Consider the following 24898-nt stretch of genomic DNA (forward strand, 5'->3'; position numbering starts at 1 on the left):
ATCCAAGGTGGCGGCCAAGAAATGGCTGTGATGGTGGGTTAATGGTAAAAATTTTAATAACGACAATTCAGGTGAATTTGGTCTTGGCACAAAATTCACGTGAATTGTCGTTATTAAAATTTTTACCATTAACCTACCATCACAGCCATTTCTTGGCCGCCACCTTGGATTTCACATCTTTTTTCACCATAGCCTTTTCAAAGGCCGCACTCCTTTTTTACAGCTTGGCTTTTTTTGATTAGATTTCACTTCTTTTTGTATTTGTATACCCCAAAGCCAGCCTATGGCCAGCTTTGGGGCTTTTTAACCTATATATTTTTCTTTACCACAGGAAAAAGAAAAAGATGAAGCAGATTTTATAAATACTTTAACTCATTCTGATTTTATCAGTAAATGTACAAATTATATATATAATGCATATATTTATTACATGTCCATTAATCCCCACAGGATAATTTGCAGCTGATCTCTCTACTGGGTGACTTGAAATGTAGCTGAACTCTCTACAGGGTGATCTGCTTGTACGTAGATGAACTCTTTACAGGATTCTCTCTACAGGGTTACTTGACTCTAGTTGAACTCTCTGCAGGGTTATCTGTTTGTAGTTGAATTCTCTACAGGGTGATTTGTTTGCAGCTGAACTCTCTACAAGTTAACTTCTTCTAGCTGATCTGTCTACAGGGTGACATGTTTCTAGCTGGTCTCTCTACAGGGCGATTTGTTTGTAGCTGAATTCTCTACAGAGTGATGTGTTTGCAGCTGAACTCTCTACATGGTGGTTGCTTTGTAGCTGAACTCTCTAAAAGGTGACTTCTTCTAGCTGAACTCTCTACAGGATGATCTTTTCATAGCTGAACTCTCTACAGGATGATTTGTTTGCAGCTGAACTCTCTACATGATGATTTCTTTGTAGCTGAATTCTCTACAGGGTGATTTGTTTGTAGCTGAAATCCCTACAAGTTAACTTCTTCTAGCTGATCTTTCTACAGGGCGATTTGTTTGTAGCTGAGTCTTCTACAGGGTGTTTGTTTGCAGCTGAATTCTCTACATGGTGGTTTCTTTATAGCTGAACTCTCTACAAGGTGATTTGTTTGTAGCTGAACTCTCTACAGGTGATTTGTTTGTAGCTGAACTCTCTACAAGGTGATAATTCTAGGTGATCTCTCTACAGGATGACTTGTTTCTAACTGATCTCTCAACAGGGTGATCTGTTCATAGCTGAACTTTCTACTGGGTGATTTGTTTGCAGCTGAACTCTCTACATGGTGGTTTCTTTGTAGCTGAACTCTCTACAAGGTAATTTCTTCTAGCTGAACTCTCTACAGGGTGACTTGTTTCTAACTGATCTCTCAACAGGGTGATCTGTTCATAGCTGAACTTTCTACTGGGTGATTTGTTTGCAGCTGATCTCTCTACATGGTAGTTTCTTTGTAGCTGAGCTCTCTACAATGTGACTTCTTCTAGCTGAACTCTCTACAGGATGACTTGTTTCTAACTGATCTCTCAACAGGGTGATCTGTTCATAGCTGAACTTTCTACTGGGTGATTTGTTTGCAGCTGAACTCTCTACATGGTGGTTTCTTTGTAGCTGAACTCTCTACAAGGTAATTTCTTCTAGCTGAACTCTCTACAGGGTGACTTGTTTCTAGCTGATCTCTCTACAGGGTGATCTGTTCATAGCTGAACTTTCTACAGGGTGATTTGTTTGCAGCTGAACTCTCTACATGGTAGTTTCTTTGTAGCTGAACTCTCTACAATGTGACTTCTTCTAGCTGAACTCTCTACAAGGTGACTTGTTTCTAGCTGATCTCTCTACAGGGTGACTTGATGATAAGTGACGCTTCTAAATGAAAGAAATGTTAAAAAATTACAGCTAATGAAAATAAGCCTAGTATCATTTATTTGGTACTTAACTATTTTATTTACTTAACAATATAATGGTATACAGTAGTGTGGAGGTGTATAGAGAACTTGAAACTATGAAATTTGTTTGTAAAATAAAAGTACTAACTTAGTATTGTAGTTGTTTGGTTATATAGCAAGGTTAAACCTAAAGCAAAATCACAAACAATGTTTAGTATGTAGAATATACAGGCTCACTGTCTTTCCAAAATGTAGATTGCATGTAGTTCTGGATTAATAATTATAATCTAATCAAAAACAGCCAAGCTGTAAAAAATGGTGTGGCTTCCAAAAAAATCCAGAATGAAAAAATTTGTGAAATCAAAGGTGGCAGCCAAGAAATGGCTGTGATGGTAGGTTATTGACAAAAATTTTAATAATGACAATTCAGGTGAATTTGTGTTGCCTTCTCCTAGGATTCGGCACCAAATTTACCTGAATTGTTGTTACTAAAATTTTTGCCATTGATCTACCATCACTGCCATTTCTTGGCTGCCACCTTTGATTTCACATCTTTTTTCATCCTGGCATTTTTGGAGGCCGCACCATTTTTTTACAGCTTGGCTGTTTTGATTAGATATCACTTCTTTTTGTAATTTCATACCTTAAGCCACCCTATGGCCAGCTTTAGGTATTTCGTTTAACTTATCTTTTTCTTTATCACAGATCTAGAGAGAAGGTTATTATGAAGAAGAAGATTTTAATGATTTGTTTAGCTACATGTACTTTAGGCAATAATTTTTAACTGTGTTGATTGATCATAAAAATAAGTTGCACAGGTTAAACTGTTTGCAGCTGAATACTCTACAGGAACATGTGTATGTAGTTCTACAGGGAGCCTCATAATGTAACTGCACTCTTTGACTATACATGGTGAATGGTTTGAACTCACCACATGGTGGCTTATTTCTAGCTGAAACACTCTATAAAATGTAGCTGAATTCTCTCCTGTTTCCAGCTCATCTCTCTACAGGGTGACTTGTTTCTAGCTGATCTCTCTACAGGGTAATTTGTCTCTAGCTGATGTCTGCAGGGTGAATTGTTTCTAGCTGATCTTTCTACAGGGTGACTAGTTTCCAGCTGAACTCTCTACAGGGTGACTTGTTTCTAGCTGATCTCTCTACAGGATGACTTGGTTCTAGCTACACTCTCTACAGGGTGACTTTAAATGTAGTTGAACACATATTATACTGGGTGACTTGATCCAGCTGATTTCTCTACAGGGTAATTTGTTTCTGGCTGATCTCTCTACTGGATGATTTGTTTCTAGCTGATCTCTCTACATGGCTGCTTGTTTCTACTGAGCTCTCTACAGGATGACTTGAAAAATAGTTGAACTCTTTGCAGGCAACAAGGTAACTTGCCTAACCGATCGCTTTACAGGGAGATTTGTTCCCAACTGAATACTGTGCAGGGTGATTTATTTCTAGATGATCTTTCTACTGAGAGATTTGTTCATAGCTGGATTCTCCATGGGGTGAAATAACGGAGATTATTTTACTGCTCATGGATAATCCATAGGTGTTTCGTGGCACTGTTCTCTGGTAGTGCTACACGGTGTGGACTTCATTCTATCTGATCTCTCTACAGGGTGACTTGTTTCTGACTAATCATTCAACAGAGTGATTTATTTCAAGCTGATCTTTCTACAGGGTGATTTGTTTCTAGCTAATCTCTCTACAGGATGACTTGTTTCTAACTTATCCTTCTATAGGGTGATTTGTTCCAAGCTGATTTTTTTACAGGATGATTGAAATATAGCTAATTTTGCCACAGGGTGACTTGTTTCTAGTAGATGATTTTCTCTCTACATGGTGACTTCTTACTGGCTGAACTCTCTACAGGGTGACTTGGTTCTACCAGATCTTTCTACAGGGTGGTTTGTTTCAAGCTGATCTCTCTACAGGGTGATTTGAAATGTAGCTTATCTCTTTACAAGGTTATACTTGTTCTAAGGTTACTTGTTTTGAGTGATCTCTCAATGCAGTGATTTGAAATCTAGCTTATCTCTTTACAAGGTTACTTGATCTCTCTACAGGGTGACTTCAAATGGATTTGAACTCGTTGCAGGATAACTTGCTTCTAGCTGATCTTTCTATTGAAAGAGTTTGTTTATAGCTGAACTCTCCACAGGGTTGCTTATTTCTAGCAGAAACACTTTACGAAATGTAGCTGAATTCTGTATAGGGTGACATGTTTCTAGCTGATCTTTCTATGGGTGGCTTTGTTTCCAGCTGAACTCTCTACAGGGTGAGTTGTTTCTAGCTGATCTCTCTACAGGGTGATGTGTTTCTATATAGCTGGTATCTACAGGGTGAATTGTTTCTAGCTGATCTCTACTGAGCTCTTTACAGGGTGACTTGAAATGTAGCTGAACTCTCTACAGAGTGATTTGTTTGCTGCTGAACTCTCTTCAGGGTGACTTGTTTGTTGTTGAACTCTCTACAGGGTGACTTGTTTGTAACTGAACTCTCTACAGTGATATTTGTTTTTGATACTAGTTGAAGGGTGACTTGATTGTAGTTGAACTCCTTATGTTGTTAGCTGAACTCTCTACATGGTGAGTTGATTGTAGCCGAACATTCTAATAGAGTGACTTATTGCGCAGCTGGATGTTCTATTAGGGTGACTGCACTATTGGAGTATCAAAGGTGGTGGCCAAGAAATGGCTGTGATGGTAGGTTAATGGCAAAAATTTTACTGACAATCTATGTATGTGAATTTGTGTTGCCTTCTCCTAGGATTCAGCACCAAATTCACCTGAATTGTCTTTATTAAAAATTTTGCCACAATTCTACCATCACAGCCATTTCTTGACTGCCACCTTTGATTTCACATCTTTTTCACCCTGGATTTTTGGAGGCCACATTCCTTTTTCACAGCTTGGATGTTTTTGTATAGATATCACTTATTCTTGTATTTGTGTAATCCAAAGCCAGCCTGTGGCCAGCTTTGTTGCTATTTTACTTGTCTTTTTCTGCAGAAAGGAAGAACCATCAAGACCTGAATTCTATGGATATATACTTTTTATAATGATGCATTTTTTTACAAAAAATAATACTGTATGAAAATATCACATGCCCTCTCTCCTATAGGTAGACTACTTTGCAGCAGAAATCTCCACAAGGTAACTTGTTTGTAGCTGAAGTCTACAGGGTGACTTGTTTGTTACTGAACTCTACTGGGTGACTTGTTTGTTGCTGAACTCTCTACAGGGTGATTTGTGTGTAGCTGAACTCTCTATAGGGTGACTTGTTTGTAGTTGAACTCTCTACAGGGTGACTTATTTGTAACTGAATTCACTATAGGGTGACTTGTTTGTAGTCAAACTCTCACCAGGGTGACTTTTGTGTAGCTGAACTCTCTCCAGGGTGACTTATTTTGTAACTAAACTTGCTACAGAGTGATTTATTTGTAGCTGAAGTCTACAGGGTGACTTGGTTATTGCTGAACTCTTTTCAGAGTGACTTGTTTGTAGTTAAACTCTCTACAGGTGACTTGTTTGTAGTTGAACTATCTACAGTGTAACTTATTTGTAACTGAACTTGCTACAGGGTGATTTATTTGTAGCTGAAGTCTACAGGGTGACTTGTTTACTGCTGAACTCTCTTCAGGGTGGCTTGTTTGTAGTTAAACTCTCTAAAGGTGACTTGTTTATAGTTAAACTTTCTACAGGTGATTTGTTTGTAACTGAACTCTCTACAGGGTGATTTTTTTGTAGTTGAACTCTCTACAGGGTGACTTGATTGTAATTGAACTCTCTTTTAGGTAACTTGTTGTTAGCTGAACTCTCTACATGGTGACTTGACTGTAGCTGAACATTCTAATAGAAAGATTTATTATGAAGCTGAATGTTCTATTAGGGTGACTGCACTAGTAGAGTATATCTCGATCGCGCACTTGTTACACCTAGTTGACTTTTGTAGTGTTACTCAGTGGTTTTTGAAGAAGATCTCTCTACAGGGCGATTTGTTTGTAGCTGGATTCTCTACAGGGTGATTTGTTTGCAGCTGAACTCTCTACATGATGGTTTCCTTGTAGCCAAACTCTATGCAGGGTGATGTGGTTGTAGCTGAACTCTCTACAGGGTGATTTGTTTGTAGCTGAACTCTCTACAGGATGGTTTCTTTGTAGCTGAACTCTCTGTAAGGTGATTTCTTCTAGCTGATCTCTCTAATGTAACTTCTTGTAGCTGATCTCTCTACTGGGTGACTTGTGTCTAGTTGTACACTCTACAAGGTGATTTTTTGTAGCTGAATTCTCTACAGGATGGTTTCTTTGCAGCTGATGTCACTACAGGTGACTTATTTCTAGCTGATCTCTCTACAGGATGGTTTCTTTGTAGCTGAACTCTCTACAGGGTGATTTTTTTCTAGCTGAACTCTCTCTAGGGTGATCACTTCACAGCTGAATCCTCTACAAGGTGGCGTCTTCTATCTGATCTCTCTACAGCAGGGGCGGATCCAGGGACTGGCAAGGGGAGTGGCACAAACAAGTTCAGATTCACACCATTAATAAGGGGAATCAGCTACTAGCTACAATCTGCTGTAGTTGATATACACATAGCAGCAAATAATCACCTCTCAGCAGTGTTTCACTGTTAAATTGTGCTATTTAGGTCATTGCAGAAGGTTATGTAGTCTTAAAAGGTGCTACAAAAGCTTGAAATTAGGTTAGGTAATCCTAAGGCTGCAGCACATGTTGCTGTTAGACCTTCAGTGGTGGTCACTGTAAAACGCTAATAACAATAACAAAAACACCTGTCACACGATAATTATTTCTAGGGGCGCTTAATACGCACGATGGTACTGGGTGATAGTTTGAGTTTGATTTCAGGTTAAATGTGTAGTCAAGAGAGGTAATATGTCTGCCTTTTAAGCTAAAAGTATTCATTTCTTGAGTAATAAACTGATATTGGCCTAACTGGCATTACCAAAGTGATAGCTATATAGCTAGCTATTCTTCCTAAAAGGAAAAGGCAGAGCCTGGGGGGGAGGGGGCATTTGCCCCAAATGCCCCATCTTGGATCCGCCACTGTACAGTGTGATTTGTTTGTCTCCACAAGGTGACGTTTTCTAGCTGAGCTCTCTTATTTCTAGCTGATTTCTCTACAAAGTACCTTATTAGTAAAGCTGAAGTCTTTACATAGTGGATTTTGGTTGTTAAACTCTCTGCATGAAGACTTGTTTGTAACAGAACTTCTAGAGTGAATTGTTTGTAGCTGAACTCTCAACAGGGTGCATGACTTGTTTATAGCTAGCTGAACTCTCTTCATGTTGTAATGTTCTGAATCACTACATCAATATAATTATGTGACTGGGCCTGCGAAAATAGGGCATGTGGGCACATGATTTTTGCCTACTTTTTCAAACTTCTATCGCTCATAACTTTTTATACCATTATGCACTTGCAATGTAATTTCAGCTCTTAGTAAGCATTTAATTGGCTTTGTGATACAAGTTACAGAATTCAAATATTCTGCTCTAATATACTGAGATATGACCTGTAGTGTGATGGTATGTGGTTTGTGCCCACATGCCCTGTTTTCACAGGCCCAGTCACATATTTGTAGCTGAACTCTCTATAGGGTGACTTGCTTCTTGCTGAACTGTCTATAAGATTAACTGTTTGCTGCTGAACTCCCTACAGAATAACTTGTAATGTAATAGAATTCTATAATGAAGTAAATAAATCAGCTGAATGTTCTATTAGGGTGACTGTTCTATTAGAGTATCTCGATTTCGCATTTGCTACACGTAGTTGGCTTTCGAATCATAACTCAGTGGTTTGTAATCCGATTCTTCTGTACTACTGCAAGGACTTTCTATGAAGATTATTCCAGCAACGCCGATTTTCAGCTCATTGCTCTAAGCGGTTTGCCTAGTACAGTGTAGACGTAAAAACTAATACTTTTTACTTATAAAAATCGATCACGTAATTCTGACACAGGTTGGGTTTTGTGTCATATCTCCATGGTCTTTATCTCGATTTCTTTCAAACCACCAAAAGGCACTTCTACGATGGTTTCTCCATCTACATAGCAATTTTTAACTCATTCATTGAAGCGGTTTACCCCGTAGGCCTGTGTAGGCTCTGTAGGTTTAGCTGCTTTTTCTTTCTTCTGCTTTTTGTCATTTATAAATTAAATTAGGTTTAACTTCTAGCTAGGGATCGGGGAGGATGGGAGTGCCATTAGGGCCGGAATTAAAAAAAATTATTTATCGTCTAAAAAAAAAAAAAAAAAAAAAGTTTACCCCGTAGGCGTGACAACAAATCGATCTTGTTTTACGCGAATAATCGATCATAACTCCCGAACCATTCATCGGATTTGCACCAAAGTTGATGCTAGGATCCGCCTTTGGATTCCCGTTCTGTGTGCCAAATTTCAAGGCGATCGGAGCACGCGTTTGCGTTTTATAGCAATTTTTGCAAGTGTGCGAAAACACTTAGAAGAAAAAAAATCGAAACTTTGGCAGCTCGTATCTCGAAAATGCACTGTGAAAAAAGAAGGATATAAGATGGTATTTCCAGTGGCTTATTGAATACAAAAAAGCTTGGTATAACCTGTATTATACTAACAATCCCACATAAGGCTTTAGTTAATGTGTTAAACATATAATTATGTGATGGTATAGTGTGGGCATTATATCAGATATAAGCTATTTCAAGTATTGTGGTAATTAAACTGAAACCATACATGCAATAGTATAGTGTGCATTATACTAAAGTATAAGATGAGTATAATACAGGATTTATATTAAGGCTTATTTGTATTCAATAAGCCACTGGAAATACCATATTATATCCCACCTTTTTCATAGTGATGGCTGGCGCGATTTCCTTCAAATTGGGTATGTAGACCTCTCTGGTTGGCGGGCAACTCTGTAGCAAATTTGGCTCCAATCGGATAAGAGATCACCGAAATATAAAAGTGTTAAAATGACATTTGTGACCGGATTTGCAAAAAGTTACCTTTTCCACACATTTTACATACCAACAAACAAAATTATGTAACACTTGACTCCTTATACTGATTAACTTGAAAATAAATTTTTAGATATTGTAACTCTGGAGCAAGCTTGCCCTCTGTGGAAGAGATTGAAGTATGGCCTCCCTGAAAAACAGCTGTCCTTCCTGCTACGTGCTGGTTGTGACACTCTACCAACCCCTATGAACCTGGCCAGATGGAACATCATTACTGATCCTAGATGTGCTCTTTGTCAAGCTCCTCAACCCACAACAAACCATATTTTGACTGGCTGTCCTGCTGCTCTAGATCAAGGCAGGTATACCTGGAGACATGATTCAGTTTTACAGGTCCTTGTTCATGGGCTCCAACAACATTTACCTGAAACATTCAAACTTTACGCTGACATTCCAGGTTATCTAGCTAGTTCCAGCCCCCCTAGTACCATCCCAACCAATCTTTCCTCCACCCTCAGCAGGCCTGACTTGGTATACGTATTGGTTTCTAATGATTCCATTTGTTTGTTCGAATTGACAGTACCAACTAATACCCAGCAACATCTTCTTGCTGCTAGAGCTAGAAAGGAAGATCGATATAGCTCCTTGCAATATGACCTCCAGCTTTCTGGGTTAACTGTCAATCTTGTTCCAATTGAAATTGGTTGTTTAGGCCACTTTTTGTCAGAAACAATTGCTCAAATGGCTACTGCTTGTGAAGTGCCAAAGAAAACCATAAGATCCTTGTTTGAGCAGGCAGCTCGCATAGCTGTGTCCTGTTCTTACAGAATTTTTAATTCTAGAGCCTCCCCGGGCTGGGATCTTTTAGATCACCTTAGGTAAACTTTAAGTATTACATATATGTAGATATAGTTTTTTTTTGTTTTTTTTTGTGTATTGTAATTTAATTTACCTTTAGTTAATGTAAGTCTTGCCAGGGCTCCTGTACTGATCCATCAGCACATGGTACCCCTGTGTCTAGGCCCCTGTATGCTTGTAATGTATATTTTGTCTTAATCATTAAGACGTTTATTCTCTCCTTCCCTTTTCTCTCATAGTATCAAAATGCAGCCAGATACTGTAGCTACAATCATGGAAAATTTCAGGCAATTATATGCCATAGTAAAAAAGTTATGAAGCTTCAAAGTCCACAAAATGGGTCAAATTTTGTGTGTGAAAAAGGTACCATTTTGCAAATCCAGTCACATTTTCTTTTTTCATGTCAATATACCCACGGTGTGGCGCGCCGGTTTCTTGGGCCGAAAGACACACTGATTAACATAAATGTAAATGATCAAGAAGTGTATTGGAACAGTGGCTATAATCTGTACTGAATGTTCTATTAGAGTATATTACGATGAATGTACTATTAGAGTATATTACGATGAATGCTCTATTAGAGTATATCGATCTTTTTTAAATTACAAATTCAAGCAGTTGAAAAGTGGCCTGGTCCAGCACCATGTCATCATGGACTCCAGTAATGCTGTTAGGGACCCGTCGATTTTTCCGGCTAAATTTTTGGCATAATGGGTGGGTATAAGTAATGAGCAAAATGCTGGCATAATAGGTGCAATTTTTGTGAAGTGGACCTTAAAGTTTCACAAAAGATCGAGATACTCTAATAGAACAGTCAGATGCGCTAAAATATCGACAATGCATAGCTAATTGTTACAGGAACAACAAGTGACAATCGAGATATCCTAATAAAACAGTCACACATGTTAAGCGATATTAGCTAGCTTCTTGCTTTACATGTTAGAAGTAATTGCTGATCGAGATACTCTAATAGAACAGTCACTTTAAGGCGGAACTATAGCTTTGCAATTGGAAATATTCAATTAACAAAGATCAGTGCTGAGCAAAATTATATAATTGTTGAGCAAAATATGGAGCATAATAGGTGAAAAATGAAAGAATTGCTGGAAAGAAAAATAGGTGGAAAAAAAAGCAAAATTATTATTATTTATTATTTATTAGACTAGTCGCTCCCTAAATGCTGTCTAGCAACGTTTGAGTACAAAATCCGGGGTGGCCTGCTCTGCATTTTGTTGAGCATTTTTACCGAGGCAGCTTCCTCGGTTGCCTCAATGGTAGCTACGCCACTGCAACACCAATCAAAATTATTAATGATATACTACAACATTGTCTTAGTCTGGTAATTCATTGAATACAATTATGTATTACAAATACACAGGGGTGGATTCAGGGAGAGGGGCACATCCAGTTGTGGAAGTTTCTCAAGTTATATGTATATATATAGTGATAATGTCATACCCTCGATTTTACAATGAGTTATTTATATAATTATTTCATTTGAGTCTAAGTGGTCATTAAGAGGGTGTAGTTACTACACCCTCTTAAAACCACTTAGACTCAAATGTTAAGTTATACGTCATATCAAAACTATTGATTTCAGAGGTCTTGCTGAGTAGTAAATAAATCACACAAGCTTATAATAACTGTACTATTACATACTGACTGCTCTATTAGAGTATCTAAATTGTTTCTGCCCATTTCAATTACCAGTTTTGTAGTATGCATAGAGCCATGTTACAACACTGAGCATGCACAGAGAAATAGCATTTAGAAGGGGCATGGATACATCTCCCCACAACCCCCTCTGGCTAAGCTAGATAATTATAAAAATAATTTTATTAGGAGAGGGGGCATGTGCATTTACTTCAATTGTTCCATGTCAAATCCACCATCAGATACTCAACTATATGTGCCATTTGTACATATCATACAGCTTACTAAAGTGCAGTTGATAACATGTATATATGCATATGCATGCATTCACAATAATCAAAATTATGTACATATATAAACAGAAACTGTAAAAACTATCAAGAGTACTACATGTGTACATTATTATTGTTGTGTACTCTTGCTACTATGTATGTTTCAGTGCTTATTGAATATCTTTAAAATGGCCTCCCTCACAGTTTGGAAACGTATCACATACATCAGATGAGTGAAACTGATCATTGAGTATAACAAGAAAGCAATAGTAAATAAAGCAAGTGAAGTACTCAGTGACTTTATAGCTTCCAGTTTATATTCCTCACACTCCTCTCTGGCACCTCCAAGTGAACAGACTACAAACTTGTCAGTATGAGCAAGTAACTCATCTTTACTTATCAACTCCACCATATGTGCACTAGAATATGACAACATTATTAATACATAATAGCAGAACAAGAGACTCAGTTTAATTTCAGCAACAGACCAGCCCGAGATCTCACAGAATATTTTAGCAAAGGTGATATTGTTTGACCTTGAGCGATGCTTCTAAGTAAAAGAAATGATGAAAAATTACAACTAATGAAAATAATCCCAGTATCATTTATATGGTACTTGATATAAATAACATTTTATTTAGTTAACAACAATATTATAATGGTACAGCAGTGCTGGGGTGTATATATAGAGGACTTGTGGGTATATAGACTATAGAAATTTGTTTGTAAAAAAAGGGATTAGCTTAATATTGTAGATGTTTGTTTATATAGCAAACTACAAGGTTATACCTAAAGCAAATCATGGACAATGTTCAATAGTACAGGCAAATTGTCTTCCAAAATGTACACTGTAGTTGTGCATGGATTAAAGATATACGTATTTTAGCAGTTTTGCACAATATACACTTAAACAACAGTTAAAATCCTAATAATGAACATTGTAGAGCAATAATAAAAGTGATTTGATCATTCAAAGTGGCTTAAGCCTTCTATGTCAGCATTTTTGTTACATACGCATATATTATGTAAAGTCAGCTTATATGTACACCTGTAGGTTGAAAGGTCTGACATAATTTATGCAAACAAGCTAATGCAAACATCCTGTGTGCTATTTTGATATAACAGTATAACGTGACCAGTGAATCTACAAATATAGGCAGTAAAGTATATCTAATCCAAAACAGCCAAGCTGTAAAAAAAGTGTTTGGCCCTCAGAAAGGCTATGGTGAAAAAGATGTGAAATCCAAGGTGGCGGCCAAGAAATGGCTGTGATGGTAGGTTAATGGTAAAAATTGTAATAATGACAATTCAGGTGAATTTTGTGCCAAGACCAAGCGGCACCAAATTCACCTGAATTGTCATTATTAAAATTTTTACCATTAACCTACCATCACAGCCATTTCTTAGCCGCCACCTTGGATTTCACATCTTTTTCACCATAGCCTTTCTGAGGGCCGCACACTTTTTTTACAGATTGGCTGTTTTGGATTAGATTTCATTTCTTTTTGTATTTGGGTTTTTTTAACCTATGCTTTTTTCTTTACCACAGGAAGAAGAAAAGATGAAGTAGATGCATAGGCGGCGGAAAGGGGGGGGGGGGGGGGGGGGTTGGGGGGCTAAATCCCCCCTCAGAATGATATCACACCGAAATTATCTTTCTTGGAGTGGGGCTGAAAACCGTGATAAAGATCGAGATACTCTAATAGAGCAGTCACTCTAATAAAGTAGTCAGTGTGTAGCGAGCTATGTAAGGATTTTTATGTAGTTTATCAGCTAGAAATGGTAGCTGGTGAGGTGGAAAGTTCTTGTGAGTTGGTTGTGACCTTTTTTTTTTTTTTTTTTGGTCTCACCTTACCAAACTATAGAAATAAGTTTGGGTCATGGGTCAGCTCAGCGGAGCCCCCCTTCATATCAACTACTTCCTCCGCCGCTGAGTAGATGTACTTTAAATATTTTATCAGTAAATGTACAAATTATATATATATATAATACATAATAATTATTATATAGATTACAGAAATCTCCATGGTGGTTTCTTTGCAACTGAACACTCTACAAGGTGACTTCTTCTAGATGCTCTCTCTACAGGGTGAATTGTTTGTAGCTGAACGATCTACAAGGTAACTTCTTCTAGCTGATCTCTCTACAGGGTGATGTGTTTGTAACTGAATTCTGTACAGGTGATTTGTTTGCAGCTGAGCTCTTTACAGAATGGTTTCTTTGTAGCTGAACTCTCTAAAAGGTAACTTCTTCTAACTGATCTTTCTACAGGGCAATTTGATTCTGGCAGAATTTTCTACAGGGTGATTTCTTTGCAGCTGAACTCTCTACATGGTGGTTTCTTTGTAGCTGAACTCTCTACAAGGTAATTTTTTCTAGCTGATCTCTCTACAGGGTGATTTGTTCGTAGCTGAATTCTGTACAGGTGATTTGTTTGCAGCTGAGCTCTTTACAAAATGGTTTCTTTGTAGCTGAACTCTCTACAAGGTAACTTCTTCTAACTGATCTTTCTACAGGGTGATTTGTTTGTAGTTGAACTATCTACAAGGTAATATCTTCTAGCTGATCTCTCTACAGGGTGATTTGTTTGTAGCTGAATTCTGTACAGGTGATTTGTTTGCAGCTGAGCTCTTTACAGAATGGTTTCTTTGTAGCTGAACTCTCTACAAGGTAATTTCTTCTAGCTGATCTCTCTACAGGGAGATTTGTTTGTAGCTGAACTATCTACAAGGTAACTTCTTCTAGCTGATCTCTCTACAGGATGATTTGTTCATAGCTGAATTCTGTACAGGTGATTTGTTTGCAGCTGAACTCTTTACAAAATGGTTTCTTAGTAGCTGAACTCTCTACAAGGTAACTTCTAGCTGATGTCTTTACAGGGTCACTAGTTTGTAGCTGAATTCTCTACATGGTGGTTTCTTTGTAACTGAACTCTCTACAAGGTAACTTTTTCTAGCTGATCTTTCTACAGGGTGATTTGTTTGTAGCTGAATTCTGTACAGGTGATTTGTTTGCAGCTGAGCTCTTTAAAGAATGGTTTCTTTGTAGCTGAACTCTCTACAAGGTAACTTCTTCTAGCTGATGTCTCTACAAGGTCACTAGTTTGTAGCTGAGCTCTCTACATGATGGTTTCTTTGTAGCTGAACTCTCTGCAAGGTAACTTCTTCTAGCTAATCTCTCAACAGGGAGATTTGTTTGTAGCTGAACTCTCTACATGATGGTTTCTTTGTAGCTGAACTCTCTGCAAGGTAACTTCTTCTATTGATCTCTCCACAGGGCGATTTGTTTGTAGCTGAACTCTCTACATGGTGGTTTCTTTGTAGCTGAACTCTACAAGGTGATTTCTTCTAGCTGAACTATCTCTTTCCATAGTTGCATGAACTCCCTACAAAGTAACTTCTTCTAGCTGATCTCTCTACAGGGTGACTGATCTCTATACAGGTTTCTTGTTTCTAGCTGATCTCTTGAATTCTCTTCAGGGTGACTGCTCTATTAAGATGACTGCTCTATTAGTATATCTCGATCTCGCACTTGCTGCACCAAGTTGGATTTCGTGTTATAACTCCGTGGCTTTAAGTCTGATTCTTCTACACCATTGATGAGCCTTTCTAAGATGATTACTCCATCTGTACAACGATTTTCAAAGCATTACCCCAAGCGGTTTATCTGGTAGGCGTGGCAAGCAGTCGTTTTTTATTAGCTAATCTCGATTGCGTAATTGTTACACACTGTTGGTTTTTTCGTTGTATCTTCCAGTTTTTTAGCTCGATTTCTTTCAAACCACAAAAGGTTTGAGGTTCAATAGTTAACCTATTCACCCACCGATTTTCAGCGTCTTCCCATACGCGGTTTACCCTGTAGGCGTGACAACATATTGGTGTTATTTTTCGTGAATAATCGCTCATAACTCTTTGCCTGTTTATTGCATTCCAGCCAAAGGTGGTACCAAGATGCGCCTTTATACCCCCCTTCTGTGTGCCAAATTTCAAGGCAATCGGATATGGCGTTCGCGTTTTATAACAGTTTTTGTAAGTGTGCGACAAGAAAAAGAAAAATAAGAAGAAAAAAACGAAGAAACTGAGTCAATTTTTGAAGTCGCATATCTCGGGAACGCGCTAAGCGATTTCGCTCAAATTTGGAATGTGGAGTGCTGCAGTTAGAGGGCATGTCCACAGCAAAAATCGTCTTGTTTCATCAAGGAAGCACAGAGCTACGGAGGTGCGAAAATTGCGTTTTCTTTCTTCCTGTCAATATACTCATGGGTGTTACGCGCCGGCTTCTTGGGCCGCACGACACACTACCGTGTGTCTTGATAATTTAAAGCTCGCATAATTATATCTGTGTGCATACTGTATGTGAGTTACATTGTTCTATGTACAAATATTAGGTAGATGTAAAGGATTACGAAAGTGTTTTGACACTGTATAGTTAACTATTTGATAAAGGAACAAAGGCATGCACAAGAAAACATGTACTGATAGTGATATTTATTCTATTCTGTAAATGCCATCCCACTAGAGACCTGTGAGAAGGCTTAAAAGCCTGTGAATACAAGGACTTCAAAACCAAATAGATCAAGCTATGTATTGTTATCATGAATCATGGTTCAATGTATGACTGCAGTAAATGGGCTTTCCTTCAACAAAAGTAAACAGGCTTTGTTTAAACTGTGTTTTATAATACATAATGTACCACTTTCACACTTGGCTCAGATCAAAGGAAAACCACTGCATATATATCACATATGTGACCAGATTTGCAAAAAGGTACCACAAAATTTGGCCCATTTTTTGAACTTTGAAGCTTCATACCTTTTGTATCATTGCATATAATTGTCTGAAATTTTCCATGAATACAGCTACTGTACCCGACTGTGTTTTGATACTAAGAGCAAGTTAATCAGTATAAAGAGTAAAGTGGTACATCATTAATTTTATTTCCTGGTATGTAAAATGTGTGGAAAAGTACCCTTTCTCAAATCTGGTCACATATTGCACTGATTCAGGAAAGTTCACGAGATAATTATATGCAATGTAAGGCCCCTATTTGATGATTATTAGTTTCTCATCCACTGCCCACATCCTTCTTAGGCTACCACATGGTAAGCCATTATTTACTCCGTGCATGCTCAGAAGAACACGTGATACCAAACCATCATCGATGAAGTTTTTAATTAATGCTACAGTGTGCCAGGAGTATAGTTGTATTGTTTCCTTGGCAAATTGCTGCAGTGGATTCTATTTTCGACTGTTTTTCAAGTCAACTGAAATCCTGCTAGCTTGATTGAGAACGATTGCAACTAAAACCAATGTTAATTTGTGGGAGGAAAGAAGGAGAATTTGGAATTAATAATATAATGGCCTAATGGTAGTACCGTCCCGCCCACATCATAATAAATAGAAAAACTGGATGAGAAACTAATAATCAGCAAATATGGGCCTAAACAGTGCGTATATCTCATTAACTCAAGATATTGTACAGTTAGGTGTGCATATAATTATCATGTTAACTCATTCGAAGAAATCCTCAGATTTTTTATGTCCTTTTTTATCTCTGTGCCATTATATATAGTCCCCAAGCATTTGGAGGTGAAGTGGTATTCTATATAACATACTCATAACATACTCAGCTATAACATACTCATAATTATAGTGAATAGCTGGCATCATTATCAAATCGTGTTTTGAGGTCCTGTGTCTCCTTGTTCACTATATAAACCCACAATCAAACATTTCGTATAGTCATTTTGCTGCATGTAAATTTCAACTCTTAGCACAGCAATGCCTTGTCATTATTCTTATATTGTTTTCAGTACCCACTATCGAAATTAACAAGCCCAATATAAATACACTCATGAAACATGCCAGCAGTTGGCACATATTAGTTATACCATCAGCACTTGTACTTTGAATGGTATATACACACTTGCTTATGGTCCTTGGGTAAATGCGTACATACCAGGCAAAGTACTCGTGCCCATGGTATCACTATTACTTATAGTATTTTGTTTGCATGTTTCAATTACTATACACTTAACATTCACTCAAATTCACACTTTTTACTTTCAGCTTACTTTCAGAAGAATCCACCATGAAGTAAATATAAACATAAGACCGATACAAAATAGAACAATATTTGGTAATAGTCCTCCATAAAATGCAACAGAATTTGATTGAGGGAGACAGCGTATTCCAGTAAATTGTTGCTTTGTTACACTCACAGCTATTATTGGAGACAATAATCCATACAGTACTACAATTACCACTTCAGTAATGTGGATTTTCTTTCTACATGATGATGAGTCCATCCATGCTTTTGTTGTGAATGGAAAAGCCAAACCAAGAAACAAGTGAAGGAGATGAAAACACCAAAATCCCACAAAACAGGAGTACAAAAATTGTAACATGAATCCTACAAAAAATATTAATTAAAATTGGCTTGTGCATATATATGCTGGACAAATTCATACACATGTCACTTTATGTAATTTAGCAGTGTATTATTTAACATGGAAACAAATAATGTAGCACATTAGACAGTCAGTATTCATATAAGTATGTTCTACAGAGCATAGCTACCTAGATTTACTATACAGTTTGGCATGGAATTTACACAGCCTATGCTAATCTGACTCTTTTGGATTATGTTTTGAAATGATTTTAAAACAGATACTCTAAACAGTCAATATATGCACATGGTTCATAATTAAAAACTCTAGCTGTCATTTATTGGCAACAACATAATATATCACTGCAGTAGAGGAAATTGGTGAAATGTGTCCATGGCTTTGGAGTGTTCATTGTCTTGAAGTGCTTGGTGTTAATTCTTTATTGTATGATATATATTTATGTGATCATATTGTGACACACACCTTGAATCTCACAAAAGTAGACACGTTTTCTAATGCTTTTTAGATTGTTGTGATCTGAGCACACCAATGAAGGTACAATAAAAGGGAGCATGGCAAAACCCACTGCAATAAAGCATGCACAAGTAAACACTGTAGACATTCACAATACTTAAAAATTACAAGTAAAGTATAGTTGATGTATAAACTTTTTAACAGCTGTACCCTAAATTAATTATAATCCATTTGTGTGGTAAGCCAGGGTTAAAATATTCTGAAATTGCAACCAAAGGTGGCAGTCAAGAAATGGCTGTAATGATAGCAATTGCAATACATTATAATAATGATATGCTTACACTATTATCATGATAATTATTGTCTACAGAACCACTAGAACTTACTTTGTTCACATGACAGTGGTTTACTTATTATTATAGTAAATTCATATGTGTACATAGTGCATGTGTGTGTGTGCATGTGTGTGTGTGCGTGCGTGGGTATGCGTGCATGTGCTTGCATGGGTATGCGTGTGTCCGTTTGTGTGTAAGTGTGTGTGTTTCTAGTTGTGTAATGTATATATGTGTGTGTAGTAAGTAGTACAGTGCATTTTGGACATTTGCATGTGGGTGTGTTATTGTTAATGCTGAGTGTGTCACTGTGTGTTGTGTGTGCGTAGTGGAGGTGGCAGAATCTTTAATCATCCATTGTTATATGCAACTATACTCTACTGGCTCTATGCTAAGTGTGTGGTTATGATAATGGTCAGTCAACTTACAGAATATTTGCCAAATGATAATTTTGTATACAATGAATATCCGAGGAAACTGTATTCTAAAAAAAACATTAAATATTACCCCAAATGTGTACATGTAATACAGTATGTGCAATTACTGCATACTCTGACACAAGTCTATAGTTAATATTGTACAATTAGGCTTGAGTACATAATGATTTTTAGATTACCCATTTTTGGCAATTCATTTTTGTTCATGTATATTCCTGAATGTCTCCTGGAGTGATTCATGAAACAGAACAAGTTGCTGTACATACGTTTTCTTTGGGAGCTCAAAATATAAGCTTTAAACAATCCTTTTAAATGTTGCGATACTCTGATAGAGCAGTCACATAATATTTGGGTGACAGTTTATTAGGTTAAGGTCCAGGGTTACTGCCCTATTAGAGAATCTTGATCTTTGTACAGACGTTATGCTAGCAATATTTAAGCATGTGCCTTCATGATGTTCTCTCTGGCAGCTACACATTGCAAGAACCAGCAGAAGATCATCCTATTATCCCACCTGGTTCTTTTTAGCTACCAGAACTTATTCTGGCATAATTAGGGCTAAAATGAACATTCTAAATGCTAATGAAATGAATAGTTTTAAAAAGAATGAATACTCGAATATTCTAAATGTATATACTTTATTCATAAACACTTACACTTACATTTTTTTGTAGGAAATTTAACTGCTTCATTTGTGCTGATCTGCTGGTACAATTACTACAAGCCCCATATTTTATAAGAAAATGATGAAATATTTTGTAACGTTTTTAAAGCATTACCATTGTAAAGTATGCCTATAGAATGTCAAATCTACTCCCACAACTTTGAATATTTATTTATTTATTATCAAGGCTTTAGAGCACAAGTGCTGAAAGTCTGTAAGACACCTGGTCCCACAGCCTGTTTAAAGTGTTGTGTTTGAAAAGGTGGAGAAGGAAGAAAAAATCCATAACTGGACCTGGGCAGCCTCGAACCTGCAGCCATCTGATTAACGCCCAAATGCTTACAGGAGTCTCCTAGGCAGTCAAAATGTTTTCTTCTAGACAATTTATTTGATTTAGAACAAATAATGAACTATTGAATGGTTGTTTTAGCCCTAGGTATAATATACTAGCCTATGTACACTAGCCCATGTACAATGTTCAATCACAGCTAATAAAATACTTTACAATCTTACATGCCTATCATAATTGATATGATTAATTGACCATTGAACCAAGGAGGTTTGATGGGCCACAATTAAACTTCATCGCATTATTCATGACTAACAGTTTACACATTAAGTAATGTAGTCAAATTATTATAACCTTACTTTACATGCAAGGGGGTGGATCTATAGCTGGTTAGCATGACCATGATGTCTTTATTTAATAGATGAACATGTAGTAAAACTTACAATTTATGTGCATTGCAGTAACAGACAATGATAGCAATGATCCCTACAATAAATCCAAGTATTCCACATGAAGGTGCTACAAAGCGGAAAAAAAATAAAAGAGTGCCTTCAATTACCAAGATTTGTTCACCACACACTGGTAAGCATATAGAGTTAGAGTCACAAAAATGGTCAAAGCCAGTTGGACAATTCTGATTTGGAGCCTTTGAGAATGTCAAAGTCCCATCTCCAGAATAACTTGAACAATTGACAACACTTATGTTACAAATGCTCTCCACTATTCTCCACTCAGAAGCACATTTGTTATCTCGAACTTCTTCACACTCTTCAATCAGGTCTACTGAAGAACTGCTACCATTACACAATAGAAGTGTTGCATTGCAGAAAAATGATAAAGTATCATTTGTACCACACTGAGAAGCAGTACTGTTTAACCCTAAGTAATGAATTGAGTGTAGACCTAATATGGCCATAGAATTCAATTTGCAATCTTGATATTCAGAAATGTTTATTTTACAATGGTCCATCAACCAAGTAGAGTCAGGCACTGGACAAGTAGCCTAATATATGCACATAAGAGAATGAATGTATATACCAAGTAAGGCAAATGTAATGCATGGTACAGTAACTATAGTAGCACAAGACTGACATAATCATGCAAATAATAATATGCACATTGGTAAAGTACTCACCATGCAATTCTCAACTTCTAGATTATAAAAGATAGTGCTTTCTGTTAAATATGTTTCTGCACTAGGTGGATCTGTGTTATACCAGACAATCGAAGCAAGAAATAACAATATCATCACACAAATGATAACAATCAGAGTTGTCATTAATCTACACTTCTGTGTCGTAAAAACTTCAGCTGCAATATTTCTTACTGAACTCCTTAAGGAGTTATGCAATGTTTCATTATTCACGTGAGCATCCATCTTATCATTTAGCAATGTTGGATTATTTGGCACTTGCAAGTGGTTATCATGTAAGTCACTTCTCTCAGCACAAAATGATGTGGTACTTTCTGTAGCAGCACCAGGCACTTCTGTGTCTTCCACTGTTAAGTTAACCGATTTACAGTAACAGTATTTGTTATATTGTCATTTATCTCACTCAAATGGCCATGGTGAAAAAAGAAATCCAAGGTGGCGGCCAAGAAATGGCTGGGATGGTAGGTTAATGGTAAAAATTTTAATAACAACAATTCAGCTGCCACCTTGGATTTCACATCTTTTTTCACCATGGCCTTATTGGGGGCTGCACACTTTTTATACAGCTTGGCTGTTTTTGATTAGATATCACTTCTTCTTGTACGTATTTGGGGCTTTTTAAACCTATCTTTTTTTCTTTACCACAGGAAGGAAAAAAGATTTAATTACAATCAAGATTTAAAGAAGATTTTTAATACTTAAACTATTTTGATTTTATCAGTAATTATACAAATTATATATATATATTTATATTAAATGCCAATCATTATTTCCTACAGGATACCGTAATTCACTTTATTTTCGTGCAAAAAATTTTTCGTAATAAAAATTTTTGTGCAAAAATATTTTCGTATGATTTACGAGAATGACTGCTCTATTAGAGTAGTTCGATACTGTATAAAAATTTTCGTGCAAGAAATTTTCGTACAAATTTTACATGCGAAAATTATTTTACAACGAAAAAAGCAAATTACGGTAATTTGTTTGCAGCTAAACTTTCTGCTAGGTGACTTGAAATGTAGCTGAACTCTCTACAGGGTGATTTGTGTGTAGCTGAAATCTCTACAGGATTCTCTCTACAGGGTGACCTGTTTCTAGCTGAACTCTCTACAGGGTGATTTGTGTGTAGCTGAAATCTCTACAGGATTCTCTCTACAGGGTGACCTGTTTCTAGCTGAACTCTCTACAGGGTGATCTGTTCGTAGCTGAACTATTTACATGATGGTTTCTTTGTAGCTGAACTCTCTACAAGGTAACTTTTCCTAGCTGATCTCTCTACAAGGTGACTTGTTTGTAGCTGAATCTCTACAGGGTGATCTGTTCGTAGCTGAACTCTCTACAGCAAGGGAAGATTTAACGGGGGTGCTTGGGGAGCTGAAGCACCCCCTCCAAAATTTTACCGTGTGCAAGCTAGGAAGCTTCTCAGCATAGATGCAATTGCATCTTATATGTATGCATGGACAATGAAAAGATAGAAAGAGAAGGGAGAATGGCTACTCTTTACTTAGAATTACTAAGATGGGGTTCAAATTATACTTTTGGAGTGAAACTTAATCTATAAGCTGCTAAAAATCGAAATACTCTAATAGAACAGCCAACTACTCTAATAGAACATTCATCATAATGTTTTTTTTCAATTGCAAGAAGTTGCCAGTGTGTTTTCTTGACCTGTGCACTGTTATCTTACCATTGCTCCAAACATCCTGCCATATACTAATCACTTTCTGAGAACAACGTTTGTCAAATAGTTTAATGTTATAGTGGGTATTTTCAGTTGTTGCTACATTGATGCTTGGGTTAACATGCTTAAGTTAGGGTCCGCAATCCGAAAAATCAACTTTTACAAATCGACCCCCTACCATTGTGGGATGTTCATTGTAGTATCCCATTGCTAGATCCACCATGAAACCGGAGGCACTATTGTTGTCTTCACAGAAATATCGATTTAAAAAAATATATATATAAAGTCACGTGATTTCGAGTGATTGACTCTCCAGTGCCTCCTGTATTGCCGCGTCCTGCGAGCTACTAGGCACGCTGTACGACTGCCTTCACCGACGCACGGTGTTACGAAAGGTTGGCCAATGCTTTGTTGTCGCGTGGTTTCTCGCTTGTCGCTTTTCTGCAGGGTTGTAGGAGGCATTAATTGGAAATGCGTCGCTCGTCACGACGTAAAGCTGCTGTGGCTGCTGCTGCGGAGGTGAACAACGCTCCAGACAAGCTGTGGTGTTCTTGCCAACAACCAGAGAACAATCGTTTTATGATTTCGTGTGATATCCGTAGTGAGGCTTGTAAGATTTGGTACCATGGAGACTGTGTAGGAATTACCAAGGCTCAAGGGAGGCGAATAGTGCGAAATGGTGAGCAATATATCTGTCCAATTTGTTTGCCGTTCTTTTCTGCCACCTCTGAGGTAGCAGAGGAGGGAGTGGAGCCTGTCCCCTCCGTGGCGGCCCAGCTGCCTCAGTTTTTAAGTATGTCCTCCCCCTCCTTTGAGTGGAATGAAGTTGATGGTGAGGTTTTTGTGCAGGAGATTTCATCCGCATACAATATATTAGTGCACTGGCGCTGTAACCTGTTTGTGGTCCCATTTGGGAGGGTTGGCAAAGCCTTTGTTCAGGAATTGGCCAGATTATATGCTGCGTATGGGGAGGGTGGTTCTCTTGAGTGTATTGCTATTAAGGCTGCTATGGTAATGTGTGCTCTTTTACTGCAGAAACCACATCGATCTGCTAAGTCAAAGGATTTTATTGCTTGTTTGGAACGTCGTCTTGATTTGTGGAAGCAAGGCCAGATTGCTGAGTTGCTGAATGAAGGAACAGTTATACAGCAACGTCTTTGTGCACAATCTAAGAACTCTACAGATAACACTGAACATTTGTGCCGTCGATTTGCTAACCACATGTTGCGTGGCAATGTGAAGGCTGCTATCAATCTCATTGATTCCACCGAGCATTCCGGCGCTCCGATGAAACTAGATACACTTCTGGATCCAGACTCTCCTTCTTGGACCGTTTATAATGAACTTTTGAAGAAACATCCTCAGTGTCAGCCTGCTCACCCTGATATCCTCAAGCCATTGTCAAATAATGATGAAAAATTTCATCCAGTGATTTTTGATGCCCTGGATGGGACTGTGATTCGTCGTGCTGCCCTTCGAACTCAGGGCTCTGCAGGCCCATCTGGACTGGATGCCTATGGATGGAGACGCCTTTGTACCTCATTCCAGCGGGCATCTGATGATCTGTGTAACTCTCTGGCACTGGTTGCTCGCCGTTTGTGCATCTCCTGTGTTGATCCTGGTGGTATCGATGCTTTGGTGGCATGTCGTCTCATTGCCCTCAACAAATGCCCCGGAGTACGTCCTATTGGAATAGGCGAAGTGGTGAGACGGATCATTGCCAAGGCTGTTTTGCTGATCATTAAGCTGGACATTTTGGAGGCAGCTGGGTCACTTCAGCTGTGTGTGGGGCAGGATGCGGGCTGTGAGGCAGCTGTCCATACCATGAGATCCATCTATTCTGATCCATCAACAGAAGGGGTGTTGTTAGT

The 24898-nt window shown here is 37.8% G+C and overlaps 1 protein-coding gene across 1 annotated transcript in view; it reads right to left on the minus strand.

Moving 5' to 3' along the window:
- Positions 1 to 11563: 11563 nt before the first annotated feature.
- Positions 11564 to 24898, minus strand: part of LOC136259548 (uncharacterized) — a 38058-nt gene continuing 24723 nt past the window's right edge. Inside the window, exons 2-7 of the mRNA XM_066053012.1 lie at positions 21329 to 21693; positions 20637 to 21196; positions 19232 to 19287; positions 18481 to 18582; positions 17683 to 18020; positions 11564 to 12159 (exon numbers count right to left, since the gene is read on the minus strand). Coding sequence (XP_065909084.1) covers positions 11773 to 12159; positions 17683 to 18020; positions 18481 to 18582; positions 19232 to 19287; positions 20637 to 21196; positions 21329 to 21571 — 1686 coding nt within the window. The 5' untranslated portion in view covers positions 21572 to 21693 and the 3' untranslated portion in view covers positions 11564 to 11772. The remainder of the gene's footprint in view (positions 12160 to 17682; positions 18021 to 18480; positions 18583 to 19231; positions 19288 to 20636; positions 21197 to 21328; positions 21694 to 24898) is intronic.

The sequence above is a fragment of the Dysidea avara genome, chromosome 7, assembly GCF_963678975.1.
Source record: "Dysidea avara chromosome 7, odDysAvar1.4, whole genome shotgun sequence".
Taxonomy (NCBI): domain Eukaryota; kingdom Metazoa; phylum Porifera; class Demospongiae; order Dictyoceratida; family Dysideidae; genus Dysidea; species Dysidea avara.